The sequence below is a fragment of the Rosa chinensis genome, chromosome 7 (genome assembly GCF_002994745.2).
Source record: "Rosa chinensis cultivar Old Blush chromosome 7, RchiOBHm-V2, whole genome shotgun sequence".
NCBI lineage: Eukaryota > Viridiplantae > Streptophyta > Magnoliopsida > Rosales > Rosaceae > Rosa > Rosa chinensis.
Window position 1 is genome coordinate 11,530,696 of NC_037094.1, and position 21,234 is coordinate 11,551,929.

At 37.2% G+C, this 21,234-nt stretch overlaps 3 protein-coding genes and 1 long non-coding RNA gene across 6 annotated transcripts; 3 read left to right on the forward strand and 1 right to left on the reverse strand.

Moving 5' to 3' along the window:
* The first annotated feature begins 4,190 nt into the window (after positions 1–4,190).
* LOC121050335 lies at positions 4,191–6,159 on the forward strand. The gene is made up of 2 exons (XR_005802693.1): positions 4,191–4,320; positions 5,428–6,159. It is a non-coding gene; the product is annotated as an uncharacterized LOC121050335 (long non-coding RNA).
* A 50-nt stretch (positions 6,160–6,209) lies between these two features.
* LOC112176065 (protein FAR1-RELATED SEQUENCE 5) lies at positions 6,210–9,485 on the reverse strand. 3 transcript variants are annotated; one of them, XM_040509976.1, is made up of 3 exons: positions 9,370–9,485; positions 6,934–9,107; positions 6,210–6,461 (listed from the first exon to the last, which is right to left on the reverse strand). In XM_040509976.1, exon 2 carries the CDS (start codon positions 9,082–9,084, stop codon positions 6,958–6,960), a length of 2,127 nt encoding a protein of 708 aa, XP_040365910.1. In that variant the 5' UTR covers positions 9,085–9,107; positions 9,370–9,485; the 3' UTR covers positions 6,210–6,461; positions 6,934–6,957. The 3 variants fall into 3 exon arrangements, with proteins under 3 accessions (XP_040365910.1, XP_040365911.1, XP_040365909.1); XM_040509977.1 differs by having other exon boundaries at positions 6,934–8,897; positions 8,970–9,477; XM_040509975.1 differs by having other exon boundaries at positions 6,934–9,477.
* Positions 9,486–9,705: 220 nt separating this feature from the next.
* LOC112179597 (phosphatidylinositol transfer protein CSR1) lies at positions 9,706–12,536 on the forward strand. The gene is made up of 6 exons (XM_024318059.2): positions 9,706–9,954; positions 10,251–10,403; positions 10,768–10,914; positions 11,131–11,283; positions 11,431–11,553; positions 12,223–12,536. The coding sequence occupies exons 1-6, from the start codon at positions 9,706–9,708 to the stop codon at positions 12,298–12,300; spliced, it is 903 nt and encodes a 300-aa protein (XP_024173827.2). The 3' UTR covers positions 12,301–12,536.
* A 3,045-nt stretch (positions 12,537–15,581) lies between these two features.
* LOC112179961 (pentatricopeptide repeat-containing protein At1g62670, mitochondrial) lies at positions 15,582–18,091 on the forward strand. Its single transcript, XM_024318445.2, has 2 exons — positions 15,582–15,700; positions 16,138–18,091. Exon 2 carries the CDS (start codon positions 16,150–16,152, stop codon positions 17,938–17,940), a length of 1,791 nt encoding a protein of 596 aa, XP_024174213.1. The 5' UTR covers positions 15,582–15,700; positions 16,138–16,149; the 3' UTR covers positions 17,941–18,091.
* The last annotated feature ends 3,143 nt before the right edge of the window (positions 18,092–21,234 follow it).

Here is a 21,234-nt window from a genome sequence, read left to right on the forward strand (position 1 = left end):
TACAATCTCTCAATCAAGCGGTTGATTTCTCTAAATTCATTTTCCACTGCATGGTTGCTTTAGAATGAACCTCAACAATTTAAATGCAATATACAAGTCATACGACTTTAGGAGGCAAATTGATATAGGCCAACATCTTTGCAATTAAAATTGAAATTTTTATCTTATGTCCACGCACATCGATCGATGGAATATTTACAAATATGATGTGAAAAAATAAGCACGTTTCGCGGTGGTCATGTCATTGGTCAACCAAGAAAACATACAAGTAACGACGGTTGATCAATTCGATCGGATTCGAAAATATAGTGAAATTGACTAAATTTTTTACCACGCTCATAATTTATTATAATAATCTCATCCAACAGTTGGTTTTCCCATTTTATTTAGGGAAATTCGTCCAAACAGTGTCTGAACTTTTCCAGACTATTAATTTTCATACCTATACTTTGAAAAATGTCATAATGGTACCTGAAGTTTTGGCCCCGACCCAATTTCCGTACCTAGCAACAGTAAAGTCGTCAACGGCGTTAAATTTTGAGGGGTAAATGTGGAACTTCAAGTATTCTCAAGGGAAAATCTTCTAAACAGTGTCTGAACTTTTCTAGACTATTAATTTTCATACCTATACTTTGAAAAATATCAAAATGGTACCTGACGATTTAAGCCCGACCCAATATTCATACCTAGGAACAGTAAAACGGTTGACTCCATTGAACAGTACCTGAAAAGTATGTCAATAACTACCGTTGGGTTCAAATATTGCCCCCCAGACCTAGAAGTCAAAGGTCTTCGTCTTACCTCAGTTGAGAGCCTCAGAACTCAGCTACCTACCTTAGTTTTCTATCAGGAGAAAAAATTGAACTCGGGTTCTTTACTCCTAACAGAAGCTCTGGTACTAGAAGATATGTTGGAATTCGCTATTACAGATCGAATCCACAATGTGAGGCGTCAATCACCCAATTATTCCCTCTCAGTGATGGCTTCACCGGCAACGCGATCTTCTCCAGCATCTTCTCTGCTTCGATTTCAATCAAAAATCCCAAAACCCACAATCCAAAAAATCAAATTCAATTATTTGCAGCGGAAATCAATTTCAATTTTTCTTTTTTTGATGGGTTTGGGAGAAGACAACAGAGAAGAAGGAAAGAAAAGTCGTGATTAGGTAGATGCATGTGGAAATTTTGGTAGCTATAACAGCAAAAATGGTTTGGTTTGCAAGTGTTTGCTCGGTTTTAAGCCTAGTTCACCAGATAATTGGAATCATGGAGATTATTCGGGTGGATGCACAAGGAAATTTCAATGCTTTAGGTTGGAATTCGACGAGTCTGATAGCAAAGGAATCTGAAATTTTGGTAATTCTACTTTGGGTCAAGTCTGGGTCCGATCTCTGTCGGAAATGGAATGGCGAAGCGATTCCGATCTCTGTCAAAACGGGATGTCGTAGTTTGGGCAATCTACTAGACAGCCTTGACGCGGGACCCTAAGTCAGGTTCTGGGGTGTCGGGGGACGATTCCGAATTCAGGTCGTCGATGTAGATGAAGGTCGGGTTCCGATCAAGTATGGGTCTGAGCACGGCTGTTGGTGGTGGTCTGGCATCGTACGCCGATCTTCCTGAGTTCTTCTGGATACGGGTATATGAATATTTAGATTTAGGTATACCATGTTGATATTGGTATTTGAATCTCGTATTGGGCATGGTAGTTATTGGCATACTTTTCTGGTACTGTTCAACGGAGTCAACCGTTTTACTGTTCCTAGGTATGAATATTGGGTCGGGCTTAAATCGTCAGGTACCATTTTGATATTTTTCAAAGTATAGGTATGAAAATTAATAGTCTGGAAAAGTTCAGACACTGTTTAGAAGATTTTCCCTTGAGAATACCTGAAGTTCCAGATTTACCCCTCAAAATTTAACGCCCTTGACGACTTTACTGTTGCTAGGTACAGAAATTAGGTCGGGGCCAAAACTTCAGGTACCATTATGACATTTTTCAAAGTATAGGTATGAAAATTAATAGTCTGGAAAAGTTCAGACACTGTTTGAACGAATTTCCCTTTTATTTAAGTTGATAGAGGTTTCTCTTTGGAGTGTATGATATATAAATATAAGTTTATAAAAAATATTATCTTTAAAGATTTATTTGTAAATAAAGCCAGCAAGGTCCGCCCCGAAAAAGCCCGCAAGGCTTAGCTAGGCCCGGCCCGGCCCGCTATTATTTAAAATGGGAGTAAGGCCCGGCCCAAGCCCGCTACCAATGGGCCGGGCTTGATGAGGCCCAATCGAACACCTTCTAGGCTTTACCAATTCGTCCCAGCTTCAAATACAAATCAATTAAAGCAGTCTAAACAAACACATGTGAATCAAACCCACTGAAATGGACTGAAATCGAGGTGGACGGACGTCAGAAAGGTAGAGTGCTTGATTTCCTTAATAGTTGATTCAGTGATAAACCAAATCACTGATTACAATAAGAGAGAGAGGAGCTCGTAGGGCACGTTTTTGAATAAGTGAAGAAAAATATGGACTAGTTAACTTCAAAGGTTCAAATTACAATAGCAATAACATATAAACCATCAACTCATTAAGCGTTTGAATGCAAATTGCCCCTCTTCACTTTTGCTTCTTGGACTTTCAGGCCTTGCTTCTTCATGCCATGACTCACTAAAATCATTCAGCTACAGAAAGTAAAGTTTCATCATATGCGGTCGCGTGAAAATGAAATGAACACCCCGGCACCTTACGGCGTACCTCTTCAAGCCTATATCGTCCGCTGCAGATCGGCTTCTCTTCATTACGGCACTCAAATATGCAAAACAACTCCTTCTGCTGTCTGATCACCATTGTACCACTTTCTGTAATGAAACAAAGATCCCTTGTATAGTATGGTGTAGAAAAGACATCTGGGAAATCATGTACACCAAATTGAAAGAGTTTAACCCAAGATTCAGGCACCCCATGCTCAGTCATTGCCCAAACTTCACCTTCCTCGGGATTTTAATACTTTCGAGACTGGATGCAAAGGAATCCTCCTAATTGAACCAAAGTTGCTACTGGGTTAGATTCCTATCTACTTCATCATGCCACAAAACGAGCGGTAATGACACTTGCGGAAACTCCTCCTCTTCCAAGTTTGTAGTCATCACTGGTCGGCACAGAAAAGTCTAAATCAAACCCGCTCGTGGTGGACGTCATCCTTGATTTCTTGCCGGGCGCGGCATCGCTGGTTGAATTTCTCGGCGTTGGCGTTGTTCCACTGCGAGAATCGGACCTCTATGGGCGGGCAGTTCTGGAGCGGGTTATGGGCTGGGTTTGGGTTCACCGGTGGCGTGAAAAGGGGGCATGAAGTCGAGAGAGATAGAGAGAGCGCTTTGTCCTTGGTTTGATGAAGCAGCAATTCAAAGAAGAAGAAAGAAAGAATCAGTTTTCAATTGCAAACCGCGAGTTAGGATGCACAGTTCAAGCCATGGCTAGCTCATTTTTTTATTCTCATTTTTCTTTTCTTTTCCGGAATACATGAACTATCAAATTTACCCCTCTAAAATTAACAGAGTTAACGATTTTACTATTGCTAGGTACTGAAGTTGGGTCGGACTTAAATCGTCAGATACAATTTTGATGTTTTTCAAAATATAGATATGAAAATTAATAATCTAAAAAAATTCTGTTTGCACGATTTTCTCATTCTAATAATTACCCATAACGGTGCGTTTGGATGAGAAAATTATAAAATTCGTAGAAATTTATAAATGATGGAATCTTTAACTCCATCAATCTAAAATTCTATTAATTACAATTTATATTGTTTGGTTGCATCTATTTAAGATTTGAAATGTATAATAAATTAAGAAAGTCTAAAACAAATAAAAATATAAAATAGAAAAAAGTCTTGTTTTGAAAATAAAAATTGAATACAGCAAAGAAATTCGTAAATAACACCTATTTTGATGGAAATTGAAGTGAGGAATTTAAATAACGAATTAGTTCGTTTTTTTTTTTCCACAAAAAAATTTAAAATTTCCAATTTGATAATGCAAAACTAGAGAGTTTACCTTTTGGGGGGTGAAATTTGCACACCCAAATTTGCAAACCACACCCCCTTTCATTTTTTTAATAATATTTCTTCCCAAAATTTTTTGCTCTTCCTAAAACACCCTCAAAAGTCAGATTTTCTTTTTTTAGTCTTCTCTCTCTCTCTAACTCTCTCACGTTCTCTTCTCCAAAATGACGATAACAACTCCTCCTCTCTCTTTCTTCTCCAGACGCATTTTCTCCATTGAAAATTGATCAACCTCAACCTTTGTCTTTCCAAACCCAGGTCAAATCCCAACTTTTCTCTTTGCTATCTCACTTGATCTACTCTAATTTCATGTTTAACTTTGGTTTTCTCTTCTGCAATTCAATTGTTCTTACTGTTCCTTCTCTTATGCCTCATATCAAATTGCACAAGTTTCTTTCTTTATGATTTGTGGGTAATATGTTTGCTGATAAATTGAGAAATTTGGAGTCCTTATTGCTTTTCGAAATCCTTTCAAAATTTGGAGATTGAAAAAAATTGGGTTGCTTTATGCCTTTTGGGTTAGTCAGAAATTTTTTGTTTACTTTCTTTCTTTTGATTGATGCATTCTGTGTTTTTTGTTATGCATGTGTTAGTGGTAGTCATATTTTGTTCTGCACATTGTTATACATACTATTCTGGTAAGATTTAGGAGATGGATGACTTCCTGGTATGAATAGATTCTTTGAACTTGATGAATTCTTTTTATGGGGTTAGGCAAACTGAATTCTGTGAATTACTTTCTGGTATGTTACTAATGGGATTATTGTGAGTTTGGCTCTAAATTGAAAACGAAATAAGGTAACCAATAAGGAAATGTAGTGTGAGAGAAATTAAGAATAGTGAATGATGGAAAGAAATTGTTCATGTGTATTTGAAAGTAGTGCCGGTATCAGTTTACCCTTTTCATGCAATTTCTTATCTTGCTGGAAAACCATTCTACTTCCTGTACAGCTCAACAGGTCATAGTAGTACAGTTTGATAAATTTTGTGATTATTGACTCAAGTCATGAAATCTTTTAGAGAAATAAGGTCATCTCTTCATCAAGTGCAGTGTAATCGGCAACAAATAATTACAGAAAAACGAAATTCTCTAAGATTATCAAGTTATTTGAGTAGTGCAAATAGTGGGTTTCATGGTTGTATCTGTCTTGGAATTGTCTTTCTTGAATTTATATGTAGGCAGCATGTAGGAGTTGTCCTTGTTTTATTCAAAGTGCCTATGTGCCTCATGAGACCAGGAAGGAGAGAAAAAAAAAATAGTTTAGAAGGATAGTCTGATGTTTGGATCATAAGCTTCTTGACTATGTGTAGTGGAGTTTGACAGAATAAGATCCTTTTCATTCAACTATGTTTTAATTTTGTCAGTGAGATCAGTGGCCACTCCTGCGGAAGCTATTGTCGGGTTTGAAGAGATGGTTGCTGGGACTAGCTAAAGTATTACATGCTAGGTGGTAAAGGTGGAGTTGGAAAGACGAGCTGTGCAGCTTCAGTTGCTCTAAAGTTTGCTAACAATGGGCATCCCACTCTTGTGGTTTCCACGGATCCAACACATTCCTTGAGTGATTCCCTGTGCAGCTTCACTTGCTGTAAAGTTTGCTAGTACTGAGCTGCTGGTTTCCACTAATATACAAAACTGCACACCCAAAAGTTTGCTTCTTGTTGGTTTAGATTGCAGCTAGTCATATCATTCTTGTTGGCCTTCGTGACTATCAGGATGACAAAGCTGATTTGATTCTCAAGTACATGCCTGATGAGCCTAGGCTGCTGAAGATTAGGATGAAGGTGGTGCTGATGCATGGAGTTTGAAGATGAAGATACTGATAAGATTTAATGTTTGCAGATCAACTTTTTTTCAGTGTTATATGTTAGCTTTACCGATTTAGGGGTTATTGACACCACCCTAAGTGAAACTTGGATTGGCAGCTGGTACTTTATGGTTTTGTGTTTTGCGTTTCCAGATGGGCAATTTGTCATGTTCCATGTAAATTGGTCATGTTCCCCTCTAAGTCATGAGGGAATGGAGACAGGGTTTTGTTTCCTAACCATACTTTCTCCTTATTTACATGAAAGTGATCTGGTGGAATACCATTTTGTGTACCTATTCTCTAAGTAAAGGTTAAATAAATACATGAAACTGATAGCTGATATTGAAACTCGTATCCATATAGATTCTGACATTCCACAGTTTCTCCAAGAGTTCAACAAACAATGAAACACTAGTTACAAGAAAGACAGGATATGCGATCTTTCTGTATGCACGACACTACAGAATGTATATACACAAACTATTCCATCTCCTTTCCTACGTCATCTACAAAACTCTCCTATGCTGTGAGAGATACAAAAAGAAAGTAGTCCAAGCCATGCTGCACAAAAAGCTATCATAAATTTCTTGTTCTCTGCACAAAGAAGCAAAATGCAGACAAAGAGTCAGCTTACATTATTCATTGAACAAAGGGTATGGTATGTATTGGATGCCAAATCATTAGAAAAAACAACCTAATTTTCAAGTCCTATCTCCATTATTACTAATTTCCAACTCTTACTGATAAAAAACTCTTGCTGCTGCATTATTTCTCCTAGTGATCAGAAACTCAGGGAGCAAGGGACATAACCAGATGGTTGCACTCCATGACATGAGTTCACACTTACACAGTTATGTATAACAAAGAGACTACTAGAAACTAAAAGAATGAGGGACCGATCCAGCAAACAAAGTGACTCACATAATTCATTTTGCCTAACCTCATAATGCATAACAAAAAACAGCAAGTTAGCAACCAATTCAGAATTCCTCAAAATGCATAACAAATAAATCAGAATACGTCAACCAAAAGAAAGAAAGAAAATAAACAAAAAATTCTTACTAACCCAAAAGAAGCTAGAAGCTTTATCTCACTGTGTTCCTACTGTGGTAGACTTATTAATTGATGGACACTTGTTACGATAATGGCCAATATTACCGCATCCACTACATTTTCGAGGTGCCTTCTCCACTCTCTCAAAATATGAAGGTTCCCGCCTTGTAGAGCTAGTTTCCTTTCTTTTATTTGATCCTACCGGACGACCTTTGTGAGGTTGAAGAGTAGGTTCAAAAATTAAAGGACAAGATGCACCAAGAATCTGAGAAAGCTGCCTTAATGTATTTTCTTTTTGCATAAGCGGCTGTTTTTCATACTTCTCCTTAACCTCAAATAAAAGACTACTAAATGGATCTTCATGATCCAAGCTTGCACAATGATCATTAGTGAATGATCTTGTGTCAATCCTCCATTGCTCATGAATCTGATTTAAAGGCAGCACTTCAATCCTCATCTCCTTGATCATGTGCACACATGGAAGACCCATGGTTTTGGAAAATTGGCCCTTGCATTGGGATGAATAGTCTTTGGTATTTGCCAACAAATATTGCTTTTGTAACTCAAACAAAGCATAGAAAGACACCTTATTAATCACTTCTTTAAAGAAAGGGATGCAAAGCTTTTGAGGAACACGAATCTTTTCACTTGCAAGTTGAGTTCTAATTTCTTGAAACTGATTTTGAATAGCAAGACAAATATTTTCCTTCACTTCACGGAGACCACCAGTAGAAACTTGAAGATATTTCTTTAAGGTTCCATGTGCACCTTCTGCTCTAGAAGTAACATTATTACCAAAGTGTGAAGTTTGTCCGGTCCATGCAAATACAAACCTCTCTTTCCATGGAAGCCAAGTATTGCCAATGTAAGTCAAAATGGAAGAATAGTCTTTGTACTCAATTTGAAAACGGTTCCAAGCTTCATTAAATGTCGACACGTCCCAAGACTTTACAAGGGTACTCCAAGAAGACATAAAACCAACCCAATCTGCATCTTCCTTAAACTGACCCTTACAATGTGCAAGAATATTTTTTTCAATATGCCATATGCATAAAAGATTAGGAGTCATCGGAAACACAACTTGTACTGCTTTCATTAATGCCAACTCCCTATCACTTACAATTGCCAATGGATGATTACCATCTCCCAACAACTTACTGAACATTTCAAGAGCCCACTGATAATCATGTTGTTCCTCTTTTTGCATGAAAACAAAACACGAATAGAATGATGTGTTGAAGCTCGACACTCCTACAATCTCAAGTAATGGCATCTTGTACTTATTTGTCTTATAAGTACAATCCATCACAAAGACATTAGAGTAGCTTTTAGTCAACTCAATGGATGTGGGATGAGCAAAGAATAGATGAGTCAAATGACCAGAGTGATCATATTTGGCATTATGAGAAAAACCAGCACCACCAAGCTCATCTAATAATGCTTGAATAATTGAACGCCCACCTAGACTCTCCCTCCTAAACTGAGCTGTCTTGCTATATATATTTCTGGAAACAGCTAGAAGATCAGGATTACTTTGTCGAATGGAAGAGAGAATTTGACGTGGTTTTATGCCAGCCCGACTCATTTGTTCAACTTGTAAGGCTTCATCTTTCGTAAACCGACGACAATATGGATGTCCAGCCATGTTAATGGAAGGCTCATGGTTATGTAACAAGCTACTTATCTCGACCTTCCACAACCCTTCGGCTGTCCTTCTACCCAGAATTTTGAAAGGGCAATCTATCAGACGAGAAGCTAAATTCTTTTTCTTCTCCTCAAGTGTAGAGTAGGTTCGATAACAACCACCTCTATCACAACCAATAGCCACATATCTATTGCTTTTAGATCTTTTGATTACCATAACATACCCTTGCAGCAACCCAATCTTACGAATAGTACTGAGAAGGTCTTCTCGATTTTCAAAAAATTTCGTCGATAATGAGAGGAATGCATCAGAAACATCAATCATAGAGGGGCCTTCAAGTATATCAAAGAAAAACAAAATAATTAGCTCTGAACATAATAAAAGTGATAGCACATAATACTTACCATTGACAATTGGGACTTCAATGATACTAGACGGGTGATTTGATTGTAAGTCTTCTTCCATATCATCTGAAGACATAGAAACTTGCAGCCCAGCATCCACGAGCTCTTCTTCCATTGTACTGGTGACCTCCTCAGCAGCTGATTTTGGGCATAAAGCAACCTAATTTTTTCAATCTCCAAATTTTGAAAGGATTTCGAAAAGCAACAAGGACTCCAAATTTCTCAATTTATCAGCAAACATATTACCCACAAATAATAAAGAAAGAAACTTGTGCAATTTGATATGAGGCATAAGAGAAGGAATAGTAAGAACAATTGAATTGCAGAAGAGAAAACCAAAGTTAAACATGAAATTAGAGTAGATAAAGTGAGATAGCAAAGAGAAAAGTTGGGATTTGACCTGGGTTTGGAAAGACAAAGGTTGAGGTTGGTCAATTTTCAATGGAGAAAATGCATCTGGAGAAGAAAGAGAGAGGAGGAATTGTTGTGGTCATTTTGGAGAAGAGAACGTGAGAGAGATAGAGAGAGGGAGAAGACTAAAATATAAAATCTGACTTTTGAGGGTGTTTAAGGAAGAGCAAAAAATTTTGGGAAGAAATATTATTAAAAAAATGAAAGGGGGTGTGGTTTGCAAATTTGGGTGTGCAAATTTCACCCCCTTACTTTTAAGAATTATGAAATCCTTACTTTCAATTAAATTTCATCATTTTTTCCCTAAATTCCAAGACCAAAAGAAATGAAGATAAGACAAGCGCACGTGTTTCCCACACGTGGAGGCACTCGAAGACTCATCGCCCTCCGCAGAAGTGGCGTTGTTCTTCTTCGTCTTTACACCACTTACCCAGAAATGGAGCTCCGCCTGTGTAATCCATTTCGTCACATTATTCCTCTTCCTTCAAATTACTCCAATCAAATTACATCTTCCTCCCAAGCTCGTAGCTTATCGGTTCGAAGCTCCCACTTAGGCCCCAACGAATCACGCAAGGTAGGTACACCTACTACTACCACTCTCTGAAAATTGCAATGAAGATTATCAATTCTACTCCTTTTTGGGTATATCTTAGTTTTCAAGTTCTGGGTTTTAGTTCATAGTTTGTGGAGAATCATAAAGATTGAAACTTTTATCATTCTGCTTCAATCTTTGATTCACGTTTTGAAGCAAGTAAAAGGGACTAATGGAGAAGAAAAATATTATGCTAGTGTGTGGGTTACATTGCATTTTGGATTACTAATAAACCTGTGGTGGAGTTTTCTTATGGTGTGTGGTTTGAAAATTTGCAGCTAGTTTTGGAAGTGAAGGAGAAGCTTGAGAAAGATCATCAAAGTCTTCCGGTAGGCAAAAATGGAAGAGATGATGAGGACTTCATTCTCTGGTTTCTCAAGGACCGAAAATTTTCAGTCCAAGAATCAGTTGAAAAATTGCACAAGGCAATTGTATCCTTCACTCTCGGTTTTAGTTGTCACTTGGTGGTATAATGTATGATAATGTATGGTGTGTGTTAAGGTTTTGGTTGTTTTATATTCAGCTCGAATACACCTTATCAATGGTTCAGATTAAGATGTCAAATTGTTGATGAAGAGATTATGTTCTGCGATTTATTATGGGTTTTAGAGAGATCTTAGCTAGCTGCACTGCCTGTTGCTTTGAACAACTTGAATTTGTGTGTGATAATGTGTGACTTGTACTTAAGTGCTTTACATTTCAAACTTTCTTTCTTCTAAGATCTTTTCCTGGAAAACGAGAAAAGGCTAAGGTATTATGAGTTGGGTTTTCAGTAGTTTCCTTAACCTGTAGTAGAAATGGCGTCAAGAATTTGGCGTGTCTGAGTTGTCTCAAGATTCAGTGAAGAACATTGCTGAAACTGGAAAGGCTTATGTGCACGACTTTCTGGATGTTAATGGTAGACCAGTTCTTATAGTGGATGCTGCTAAGCATTTTCCTGCTGTAAGTTTGATTCTTTGCCTATGTCCTCGTCCATATCATAATACTGATTAGTGATTATCCAATTTGGAGTATGTAGTTAAAAATCTGTTCTTAAATATCAACTACCTCTTGATCAACAAAAGACTTGTTTATTTCTCCTATGAAAACTGTCACCAATTTTGCTATGGCTGGACCATAATTTGGATGGTAAACTGGAAACTGTACAATGTGCCACAGGTGCATGATCCTGCTGAGAATGAGAAGCTCTGTGTATTTTTGATTGAGAAGGCATTGAGTGCCCTTCCTGAAGGGAGAGAAGAAATACTCGGAATCTTTGATCTCCGAGGCTTCGGTACAGAGAATTCTGATTTAAAGTTTATAACATTTTTGGTGAGGTTTACAACACTGCTTATTTTTGTTCTTTAAATACTTAGTTGGAAACTTGGAACTAGTTCTTTTTTCTTTTCCCTGTCAAACTATGTTAGCTATCTTGAGATTTATGATGCCCTTTCTGAGTTGATTCTTTATCTGTTGCAGTTTGATGTATTCTACTGTTATTACCCAAAGCGATTGGGCCAAGTCCTCTTCGTGGATGCTCCTTTTATATTCAAACCTATTTGGCAGCTTGCAAAACCCTTGTTGAAATCATATGCTTCGGTGGTATGTATTACCATCCTAGATGAATATTACCTGTTCTTTGGTTTGAAAAATATATTTCTAGATGTATTACTGCATTCTGCTCTTGAACAACTATAAACAGTATACCTTCAGTAAATATCGTGCTTGGGGATGTATATGGGAGGAACAGAGAACTATACAGAGTTCATCTGTGTTTCGTTTCATCTGAATGTTTACCTGATCATGTTTGGGGATGAATTCCATACCAGCAGATGTGTTGCCACTCAATTTCACACACTCAACTGTAATTCTCATCATGCTAGGTAAACAGTTCAACTCATCGATTACAGAGTTTTTAAGCTTTCTCTTGAATTTGGTCTGTCAATTAAGCTGTGCTATGCATTCGGTCTCTATTAAATTTGATGAAGGCCTATTACCATAGAGTCATAGACATATACCGTATGCGGCTTTCATGCACTAAGCTATTTAAGCTATACTTTGGTATTAATGTTTATTTATATGCCGATATAATCAGCAAACTTTATCATATTCTCCTTTCCCCCGTTTTCCCTATAATTTAATGAAATGTATCATTTGTACAAACTTGATGTAATACGGATACCGGAACTCGTTCATGTGCAGCTTTAGTTTCCTATTTCGTGGTCTTTTTCTGTGTATTTTCCATTTCATGTAAGTATTTATATCTTGAAGGTGAGGTTTTGCTCTGTGGAGACTGTCAGGAAGGAATATTTTACAGAAGCAACACTACCGGCCAAATTTAGAGACTGATCGATGAGAGATTTTACTTATTAATATGACTTGCGTTAAACTGTAAATTTAACTCTGGCTCATGTCTTCTGCACGTGGAATGTAGTTATGTAGATTTTTCATTTAGCTTCATAGCTTTTGACGGCTATAGAAACTATTACATGTCCAAGACTCTAAAGCGATTGCTCATTCTTGGGGGCAAGAGAGAGGGCTTTTCTCCCCCGCGGCCTTTCTCAATATAATTGGAAGGTTTTACAGTTTAAGTTTGCCAAACAACGTGGCGTCCTTTTAATGGACTACCCATGACGTGCATCATAAGGGTTTTTTTGAATCAGTTGTAATCCTTGCAATCTTGTAGATGATAATGTAAAAATTATTACATGTAAAGTTTTTAATGAGTAGTAGTATAACTATAATATTGTGATCATGTAACATATGAATTGTATGCAAGTAAGCAAACAATTTTTGTGAATTGGAAAATATATATACCTATAAGATCGTTTCAAAAGAAAAAAAAAATACATATATGATTAAAAAGGAAACATGGTTCATATCCTCTCACACCGATTTGAAAAAAAAAAAAAAACCGAAAACATAACCATTTGTTTTGAGGTATTAGAGGATACTATATGTGCAAAGGGCAATGATATAGCCTATAGGGCCTCAATGAGGCCTAAGATTTGTGGCCTCAAATCATAGGTGTCATGCCATGTAAGCATTTTTAATTTCACATAATATATCTTGCCACATCATACTATTGCAACACCAACTCTACCCTTTTATACTTCCTTTTAGATGTTAGGGGTGAATTACTATTGCCACATCATACTTACAATAATGAATTTAATTAGGTGATGAAAAAAAAAGATAAGCTATTAATTATGTATTAATTTAAGAGATATGTCTACAAATTCTTTGACCAATATTTTTCTTAATTTAATTAAATTCTTTCCTATAATTTTTCTTTCCAAATAGTATTAATATATTGAATTAGGTGTCAAGAAATAGGCATTAACTTTTCTTTCCAAACATTGATTAATTTCATCCAAAAAACTAGCATTAATAAATTGATTTTGGAAAATACATATGTCCAAATTAAGAGGTAAGAAAAAATTTCATGTTAGTAGCAGCCATTAATTATCATCTACAATCTAAATATATGGGGGGAAAAAAATAATAAACTCAAATATAACATTTAAACCCCAGCTACATAAAGAGAAGAAATGAACAAAAGAATATATATATAATCGTATGAACATGTATTTTTCACACTATATATATTTTCAAAATTTACAAGAATCCAACAAAGGTTGAATTCATACATGTGTTAAGCAAATCTATTGTGATCGAATGTATGTGCAAATCCATTGACTGAATTACATGAAATTTTTCTACTCTTGATTGGAGAAAAAAATTGTTATTGAAATCTAAGCATGAGTATAATGAAAAGAAAAAATGCAAAAAAAAAAAACTAAAAATATTTTTTAGAAAGCCAAAATAGCATAGTAATTAGATTTTGGAAGGATAAAATGGTATTTTTCTCAAGAGTCTAATAGTTTATGTGTGTAGGTGACATGACATGACACATAAGATTGAGGCCATAAATCTTAGGCCTCATTGAGGCCACAAATCATTTTCCTATGTGCAAATGACACGTACTCGAGATGATAGAAAGACACGATAAACTCGAGATGATCTCAGTCACCTCTATGTTTGTTCTTCATCATTGTTGGGCATTGGTGTGTGCAAGGAAATAATTGAATATCTATGAACGTGTTGATGCAATTCATTTAATTATGGGCGGAATTTGTACCACTCAAAAAGATTGTTGGCTTGATTTAAATAACTTTTGACTAAAACTTTGTTTTTTAATTTTTAAGCATGTACATAGGATCATTTTGTTATATTTGTAATTTGAATTTTGAACCATCAACTAATAAAATCCACTCTACTAAAATTCCAAATAAAAATTTAATGAGTAAATAAAGAAATTATTGTGGGTTAACCGCCAAAACAACCCTAAACACTTTATAGTTAAGAAAGGGTCTTTCTAAATGTACCCAACAAATTTCTATATAGACCCAGCAAATTTATTTGTTTATAAATATTTTTAATTAAACCACCTAATTTTCCAAACTGCCCTTATCTTGTACCCAGCAAATAAACTATAGTGATGGAAACTTCGCGTCATCTTCGTGATTTGCTTAACCCCAATTGCAGATTGCTTATCTGCTCCAGCATATAGAATTTAGATACATAAATTTCAAGTTCAGTTTGATTAAAAAGGAAGAGAGAGGGTTGAGGAAGGGACCGGTTGGTTTGCGAAGAAGGGCTAGTCGGAGAATTATGGTTTCTCGCCTGCTGAACTAAGTAATATCCCACTACTGGGTCAATTCGGTCACGGAAATCCTAATTCAATACAATTCAATTGAAGCTACAAATTGAAAGCTTGAAGAAACACAACGGTTATCATAAGCCTCATATGAGTTTTGTGAAATTTGAATAGTCAATTCTGATCTAGTTTATACTCCAATTGCGATTTTAGATTCTGGGTTTCGATCAGAGTGGAATTTTACCTAAGAAATTGGGCAACGAAAAAGACTTAGATGCCGTCACTTCACCTATCTCCTTATTCTCGTTGGTTCAAATCAAAACTGCTGAATTTATGAAGTAAAATGTCACTCCGATCGAAAAAGACTTAGCTATATATATTCTATTTATATGGCTTTATTAATGATGTATCAACAAGATCACTTCATTTCGTTAGCGATTATATTGATGCAATGATCATATAAGAGTTTCAGAATGTTTCATTAATGCAATTATGAAGGAGTTGGTTTATGAGGTGATATAATTGGGCAACGAAAAAGACTTGGCTAGGAACAACTTACCCCAAACCTGATACTCAGAAAATTTAACAAGATTATCAAAACCCATAATCTAAAAATACCCACTGGAGCGTGGGAATTTCACTGAAGAAGAAGACGAGCTTATTATCAAGCTCCATAGCTTACTAGGAAATAAGTAATCGAAACAAACCCAATTCTTTATTTTTCAATGGTGGCTTGTTTCTTTAGCTGGGTACAAGAAAATGTTAGTATGGAAATTTAGGTGCTTTAATTAGAAATATTTATAAACAAATAAATTTGTTCGGTCTACATAGAAATTTACTGGGTACATTTAGAAAGACCCTTAAGAAACAATTAGGCGGGAGTGTTTGACCACAAAATATCGTTAAATAATTGACCTTTAAATTTGAAGTTCTCCGGACTCCTCCCCCTATATTTAATTTCTCTCTTCTTCTCATTTCTGGTCAAAACCCTTTGTCTTCTTCGGTCAAAACCCATTCTCCTCTCCTAAACGGCTCAAACCAACCCAACAATTCCTCCTCAGAGCTACCGTCGCCGATCATCACATAAAGGTGAGTTTGCTTCTTCTTCCGCTATCATTATCAGCTTTTCTTAAACCCTGAAAGATTAGCTACTTATTGTTTGTTTTTAAATAGAAATGAAACCCTGACTTCACTGATTTGGGGTCTCTTTCCTGTTCTAGACTAAGGCCTCAAGTTTTGATCTTTCTTGTTCCTTTTGATTTTAATTTCTGATACAACTATGCTACTCTGTCCCCCAATGTGAAACCCTAACCTCACTTCACTGATTGTCTGATTTGGGTCTACTAAGCCCCAAAGTTTTGATCTTTTGTGTTTGTCTTGAGTTCAATTTATGATGACTAATAGGCTACACAGTCCCCCAATGTGAAACCCTGAACCCGCTTCCCTGATTTGGGTCTACTCAGTCCCCAAGTTGTGATCTTTTTAGTTCCCCATGAAATTTAGTTTCTGACACAACGAAATTACAGAGTGAAAAATCAATGGCGGAAACCACCAAACTGAACTTGGCTGATTCTGCTGCTGCCGATGACCTGGAGAAGCCGCCGGAGGACTTGCGAAAAGTCCTCGCCAAGATGCGTACCCAGGAAGCTCTGATCATCAGCACAACCAAGATGGTGGAGGGTTTGTTAAGAGACGGCTTCATGAACGTGGCCTTGGAGATTGGAGCCAAGATTCAGGACACCAATGAGGTGCCTCGGGTCGTCACCGACACTGCTGTCATCGAGTACTACGTCAATGCCGCAGGGGACAGGACCAAGGATGCTCTCAGAGTGTTCAAGCACATGTCGGCTTCAGGGGTTGAACCAAATGCCTACACATATGCCGTCATCATCAAGGCTCTTGCTGCTGCTGACCTTAAGAAGAACCCCAATTTCGTTGTTTATGCCAAGAATTACTTTGTGGAGATGCTGGACAGGGGAATGCGGCCAAATGAGGAGACTTATGATGCAGTGTTGGAAGGCATTGGCCGCGGTGAGAACAAGGCTGAGGCTGAGGAAGAGCGCAGGGAGTTTGTGGAGAATGTGAAAGAAAAGGGGTTTGTGCTGGTGCTCCAGAAGGAGGCAGAGGAGATGGCTAAACCTCATCCATTGAAGTCTGAGATGGAAATGCTTAAGGAACATGTAATGATGGTGTTCGAGGATGCCACCAAAGATTGTGAAGACGAGAATGTGCAAGCAAGATTCAGAGAGATTGGGGAGGACTATGAATCACTGAGCAAATGCGCATTCGACCTTTTTAATGCTTTGGTACGTACAGGGCTCAACGAGGAAGCCAGAGAGCTATTTAAGCCCCTGTTGGAGACAGCGATACTGCCCGATGAGGCCATCTTCACCATTGTCATCCATATCTATGGAGCTGGCAACATCATGGGTCATGCTCTGAAGGCGTACCGGCACATGTTATCTTACGGGATCACCCCCAGCTCTTGCACTTACAATTTACTCATCGCAACACTTTCTCTTGATCCCAATTTCCTTGGGCATGCCAAGGAGTTATTTCTTGAAATGTTGGATAAGGGTATCAAGCCCTTTTCCGGAACCTTTATGGCTGTGTTCAATGGTATTGCTCGCCTGGAGTCATTGGAGAAGGGGAAGGAGTTGCTTGAGCAGATCAAGCCTAAGGGGGTCTTGCCTGTGCTGGACGAAGGCCGTTTCACTGAGGCAATGAAGGCTATGAAGTTGTATGATGATCTCGAGAAGAAGACCACTGACAAAGATGTTCAAGAAGTTATCCGCAATATCTACCTTAATGGCATGGAGGAAGAGTCAAGGGACATGTTCATTGCTATGGTAGAAGATGGCAATGTAGACGAGGCAATGAGGACATTTCAGTCAACAGGTCAGCCGCGCATCAATCCCATGGTCATAGTCCACACTGCTGTTATTGAAGCTTACATCAATGGTGGCAAGACTGAGGGTGCTCTCCAGACCTTCATGGACATGCTAGCAGCTGGACTTGCCCCAATATCCTACACTTACTCTGTTTTGATCAAGGGACTCGCTGCTGACCCCAACTTCTTTGGGGATGCCAAGAAGTATCTGATTGAGATGATGGACAAGGGTATGCATCCAAATGCTGCTACCTACACTGCAGTGTTTGAGGGCTTTGCAAGGGAGGATGACAAGGCAACTGAGGAGGAGGGTAAGAAATTTCTGGAGGTCATGATGGCCAAGGGTTTTGTACCTGACTCTGTGGCTGTGAGGATGGTGTTAACAGGCAGACCAACATCTGTGATTAGCAGGGTCATGAACATCATCCTTTTCGAGTAGAAGCACTGATGGGCAGCATTGTCAATGCTAATCTAGCAGCATTAGGATTAGGTTTCATCTATGGGCAGAAGTTATGTAGGATATGGTTTTAATATGGGATTTTGTTCTGTTCTCTATGATCGATTTTGAATGTTGATATTGAAGTAGTCTATGGTGCTAAATTCCTTTACGTTGTGCTTCTGTTTATTTTGGTGTTCTGCATTCATATCTTTTCCGTTCTGTTTCTAGAGTTTGAATGTTGATATTGAACTATCGAAGTAGTCTGTGGTGTTAGATTCCTTTTAAGTTTCTGTTTCTCTTATTCTGGTGTTCTGCATGCATTCATAGTTTTTCCCTTTCTAGCTATATATATTATATGTTGCTGACACGTTGGGCATGAAGAAATAGATGCAAATATCAAATTGTACAAGTTGCTTTACTTGCTATGCAACATCATCCCTCTCCTTTGGTATATCCAAAAGGAGATATAGTTACTGAGCAATTATGGTAGATTCACAGTATGCGGAACTCGATCGATCTGTTCCTGTTATTTATGAATTCTTTGCAATTTTTATTGTTTGTTTGGTTCATGCTTCTCTTCCCTTGAAACTTAATGACATCATTATACATTTCTGCAATTATTTCAAGTCCTATAGAACATCATTTGGTTGTTGTCATCTCCATTGGAGTAACAATGAGTGATTTTGAGTACTCACAGTTGTTAAAGAAAACATGTTTATTTTATATCTAATAACATTCTGTTTCTTTACCCTGATGCATATATCCGCTGACATGCCTTTGGTTTATGGTGTCTGAGCATGTTTTCACTTATTTTGGGCTACTCACTTTTGATACTTTTATTCGCGGACGATGGCATTTTCTAGCTTGTTCTTATTTTCAATTTCTGCCTTCTACAACTTTTTTTTTTTAGTATCCGACTGTTCTTCAGCAGTTTTTCGACATTCTACTCAATGATCTGGTGAGGGCCGGGTAAGTGTAATGGATCCCATTGGACTGTCTTAATGTTTATAATTTAAGTACCGCCTTGTGGATTGTCGGAGAGTTTGCCTCCATCGGGATTTTTTTTTTCCTGTTTAAAAGAAACCACTTTATATTTTAAGATGATTGATGATTGAACCAACTTTTATTAACATCATAGGATCAACCTTGCTGAACGCTGGTGCAAACAAACAATGGGCTAGTTTGGGATTGCTGTGACTTTAAAAAAAAATTGATGTTGCTGTGTTGTGAGAATAATCAGCTGTGAATTAAATCAGTTTTGTGTTTGGTAAATAATATTTTTAAAAGTGTTGTCAATACATAAAATAATTTCAGAGCGTGTTTTGATCCACTGCAGTTTCTAAAAGCAATATTTAGGCTGCTTCTAAATTCTGCTGCCAGTAACTTATAATTTTCAAGTAAAGCTGTTTTTTATCTATTTACCAAACACAATAAAATCTAAACTTTTAAACAAAAGCTGATTTTTTTAAAAAGCGAAGCAATCTCAAACAAGGCCTAAAAGGAAAATAGGTGTATGACTCAAGTTACACAACTTTTTTTTTTATTGTGGATATCTGTATCCTTAATTGGCAGAGTCATGCCCTTGGGACTCACTTGATGTTATAGTAGTTACTTGGATTAGTATAATCTGGATGTTAATGGTAGACCAGTTAGGCCTCATTTGGGATTGCTTAGCTTTAAAAAAAATCAGCTTTTGTTCAAAATTTTAGATTTTATTGTGTTTGGTAAATAAATAAAAAGCAGTTTTAATTGGAAGTTATAGGTGGGCAGCAGGTTTTAGAAGTAGCCCAGAGGTTGCTTTTAGAAGCTGTTGTAGATCAAAACACATTATGCCGTTGTTTTATGTATTGACAACACTTTTAAAAATATTATTTACCCAACACGAAACTGTTTTAATTCACAGTTGATTATTCTCACAACACAGCAGCAACAATTTTTTTTTTAAAGTCACAGTAATCCCAAACTAGCCCTTAGAACCCTCGGTGAAATCATGTGGTTTGAGATAGTATATATTTCTAGATGTATTACTTGTTGGAAATTTTATGATTTAAAATTAAAATATATTTTATTTATTTCTTTATTTGTTTTGGGGGTTATTTTCATTTTGTGTTTATTACTCTATTTATAGTTTAACCGTTTTATGTTATAAATATATGATTATTATTTGACCGCTATATGGTTAATGAGGCTATTGATGGTATGGTTAGTGTGGCCTATATAAGAGTACATTGCTAGAGTTGGAAGGCATATGGTTGGAAGGCATGTGTGGTTGGACAAATTGTCGGATATGAAATGTCGAGATGGTCGGATACATATGAGGGATATCGTGAGAAGAAAAGGCACTCCCACCATCATGCAACCACTCGAGCACAACACGCTATCCACCTAAATTCCTCTTCCATATTATACATATATCTATTTTAAATATATACTGTTTTGAGTGCACGAGTGATTAAGGTTCAATGGGGCTTCTTAGCTGCACGACGGAGCTCGAACAGTTGTTGTATCTTGGGGGAAGTTCGTCATTCAACCCTGTGTAGTATGGGACGAATCTTCTCTTAGAACAGTGCGCTTGCACGCCTCGACTCGATAAGTTTTTCCTATATAAAACCTATATATTACATTATTTTTTTACTTTATTTTATTTTCTATCTATATTATTATTTTTATTTCCCAAGATATTACCATATTATTTTGTATTTTAATTTTACAGGAATTCCGTCCCATATTTTTTACAACATTACTGCACTCGAACACAGTGGACATATTCTTCTCTTAATGTGCATATCGTGTCTGGGGATGTATACCTATGACTGACAGGAGCTCCTCCGAGCTGCTTTTTTACCTGTTTGTGTGAGAGTAGAGAGAGAGAAAAATTAAAAATAAAAAACTTTGCAGTGCATTACCAGCAACATCTTCACACTTTGAGTGTCATATACTTGGATTTTACTAGGGTTGGGCACGGGCCGGTTACTAACTGATACCGAACACGGTACCGAAAATATTATTCGGGACGGGACTTTGTTTTTTCAAACTTGGTACCAAAGATACCGAAACCGATCAGAATCGGGTCGGGCCCGGGCTAGGTCCCAATTCGGGATACCCGACTCTCTCTCTCTCTCTCTCTCTTTTTCCCCCTATACTTAAGTACACTTCAGTACCTAACAGATATCCAAATTTTACTATTCAATATTAAGAGAGGAGCATTCGGATTCAATGTTGATCTTCCTCAAACCAGGGCCATCTTTGGCAACGACACAAGTAAACTGCAATGGGAAAACACAACAGGTTAAT

What these genes read in the sequence shown, in the direction of transcription:
- LOC112176065 (XM_040509976.1), bottom strand. Translation starts at nt 9,084, where the DNA reads ATGGAAGAAGAGCTCGTGGATGCTGGGCTGCAAGTTTCTATGTCTTCA.
- LOC112179597 (XM_024318059.2), top strand. Translation starts at nt 9,706, where the DNA reads ATGAAGATAAGACAAGCGCACGTGTTTCCCACACGTGGAGGCACTCGA. An exon ending in AAAAATTGCACAAGGCAATT is followed by an intron (nt 10,404 to 10,767) that starts GTATCCTTCACT and finishes AACCTGTAGTAG; the next exon opens with AAATGGCGTCAAGAATTTGG. An exon ending in TAAAGTTTATAACATTTTTG is followed by an intron (nt 11,284 to 11,430) that starts GTGAGGTTTACA and finishes TATCTGTTGCAG; the next exon opens with TTTGATGTATTCTACTGTTA.
- LOC112179961 (XM_024318445.2), top strand. Translation starts at nt 16,150, where the DNA reads ATGGCGGAAACCACCAAACTGAACTTGGCTGATTCTGCTGCTGCCGAT.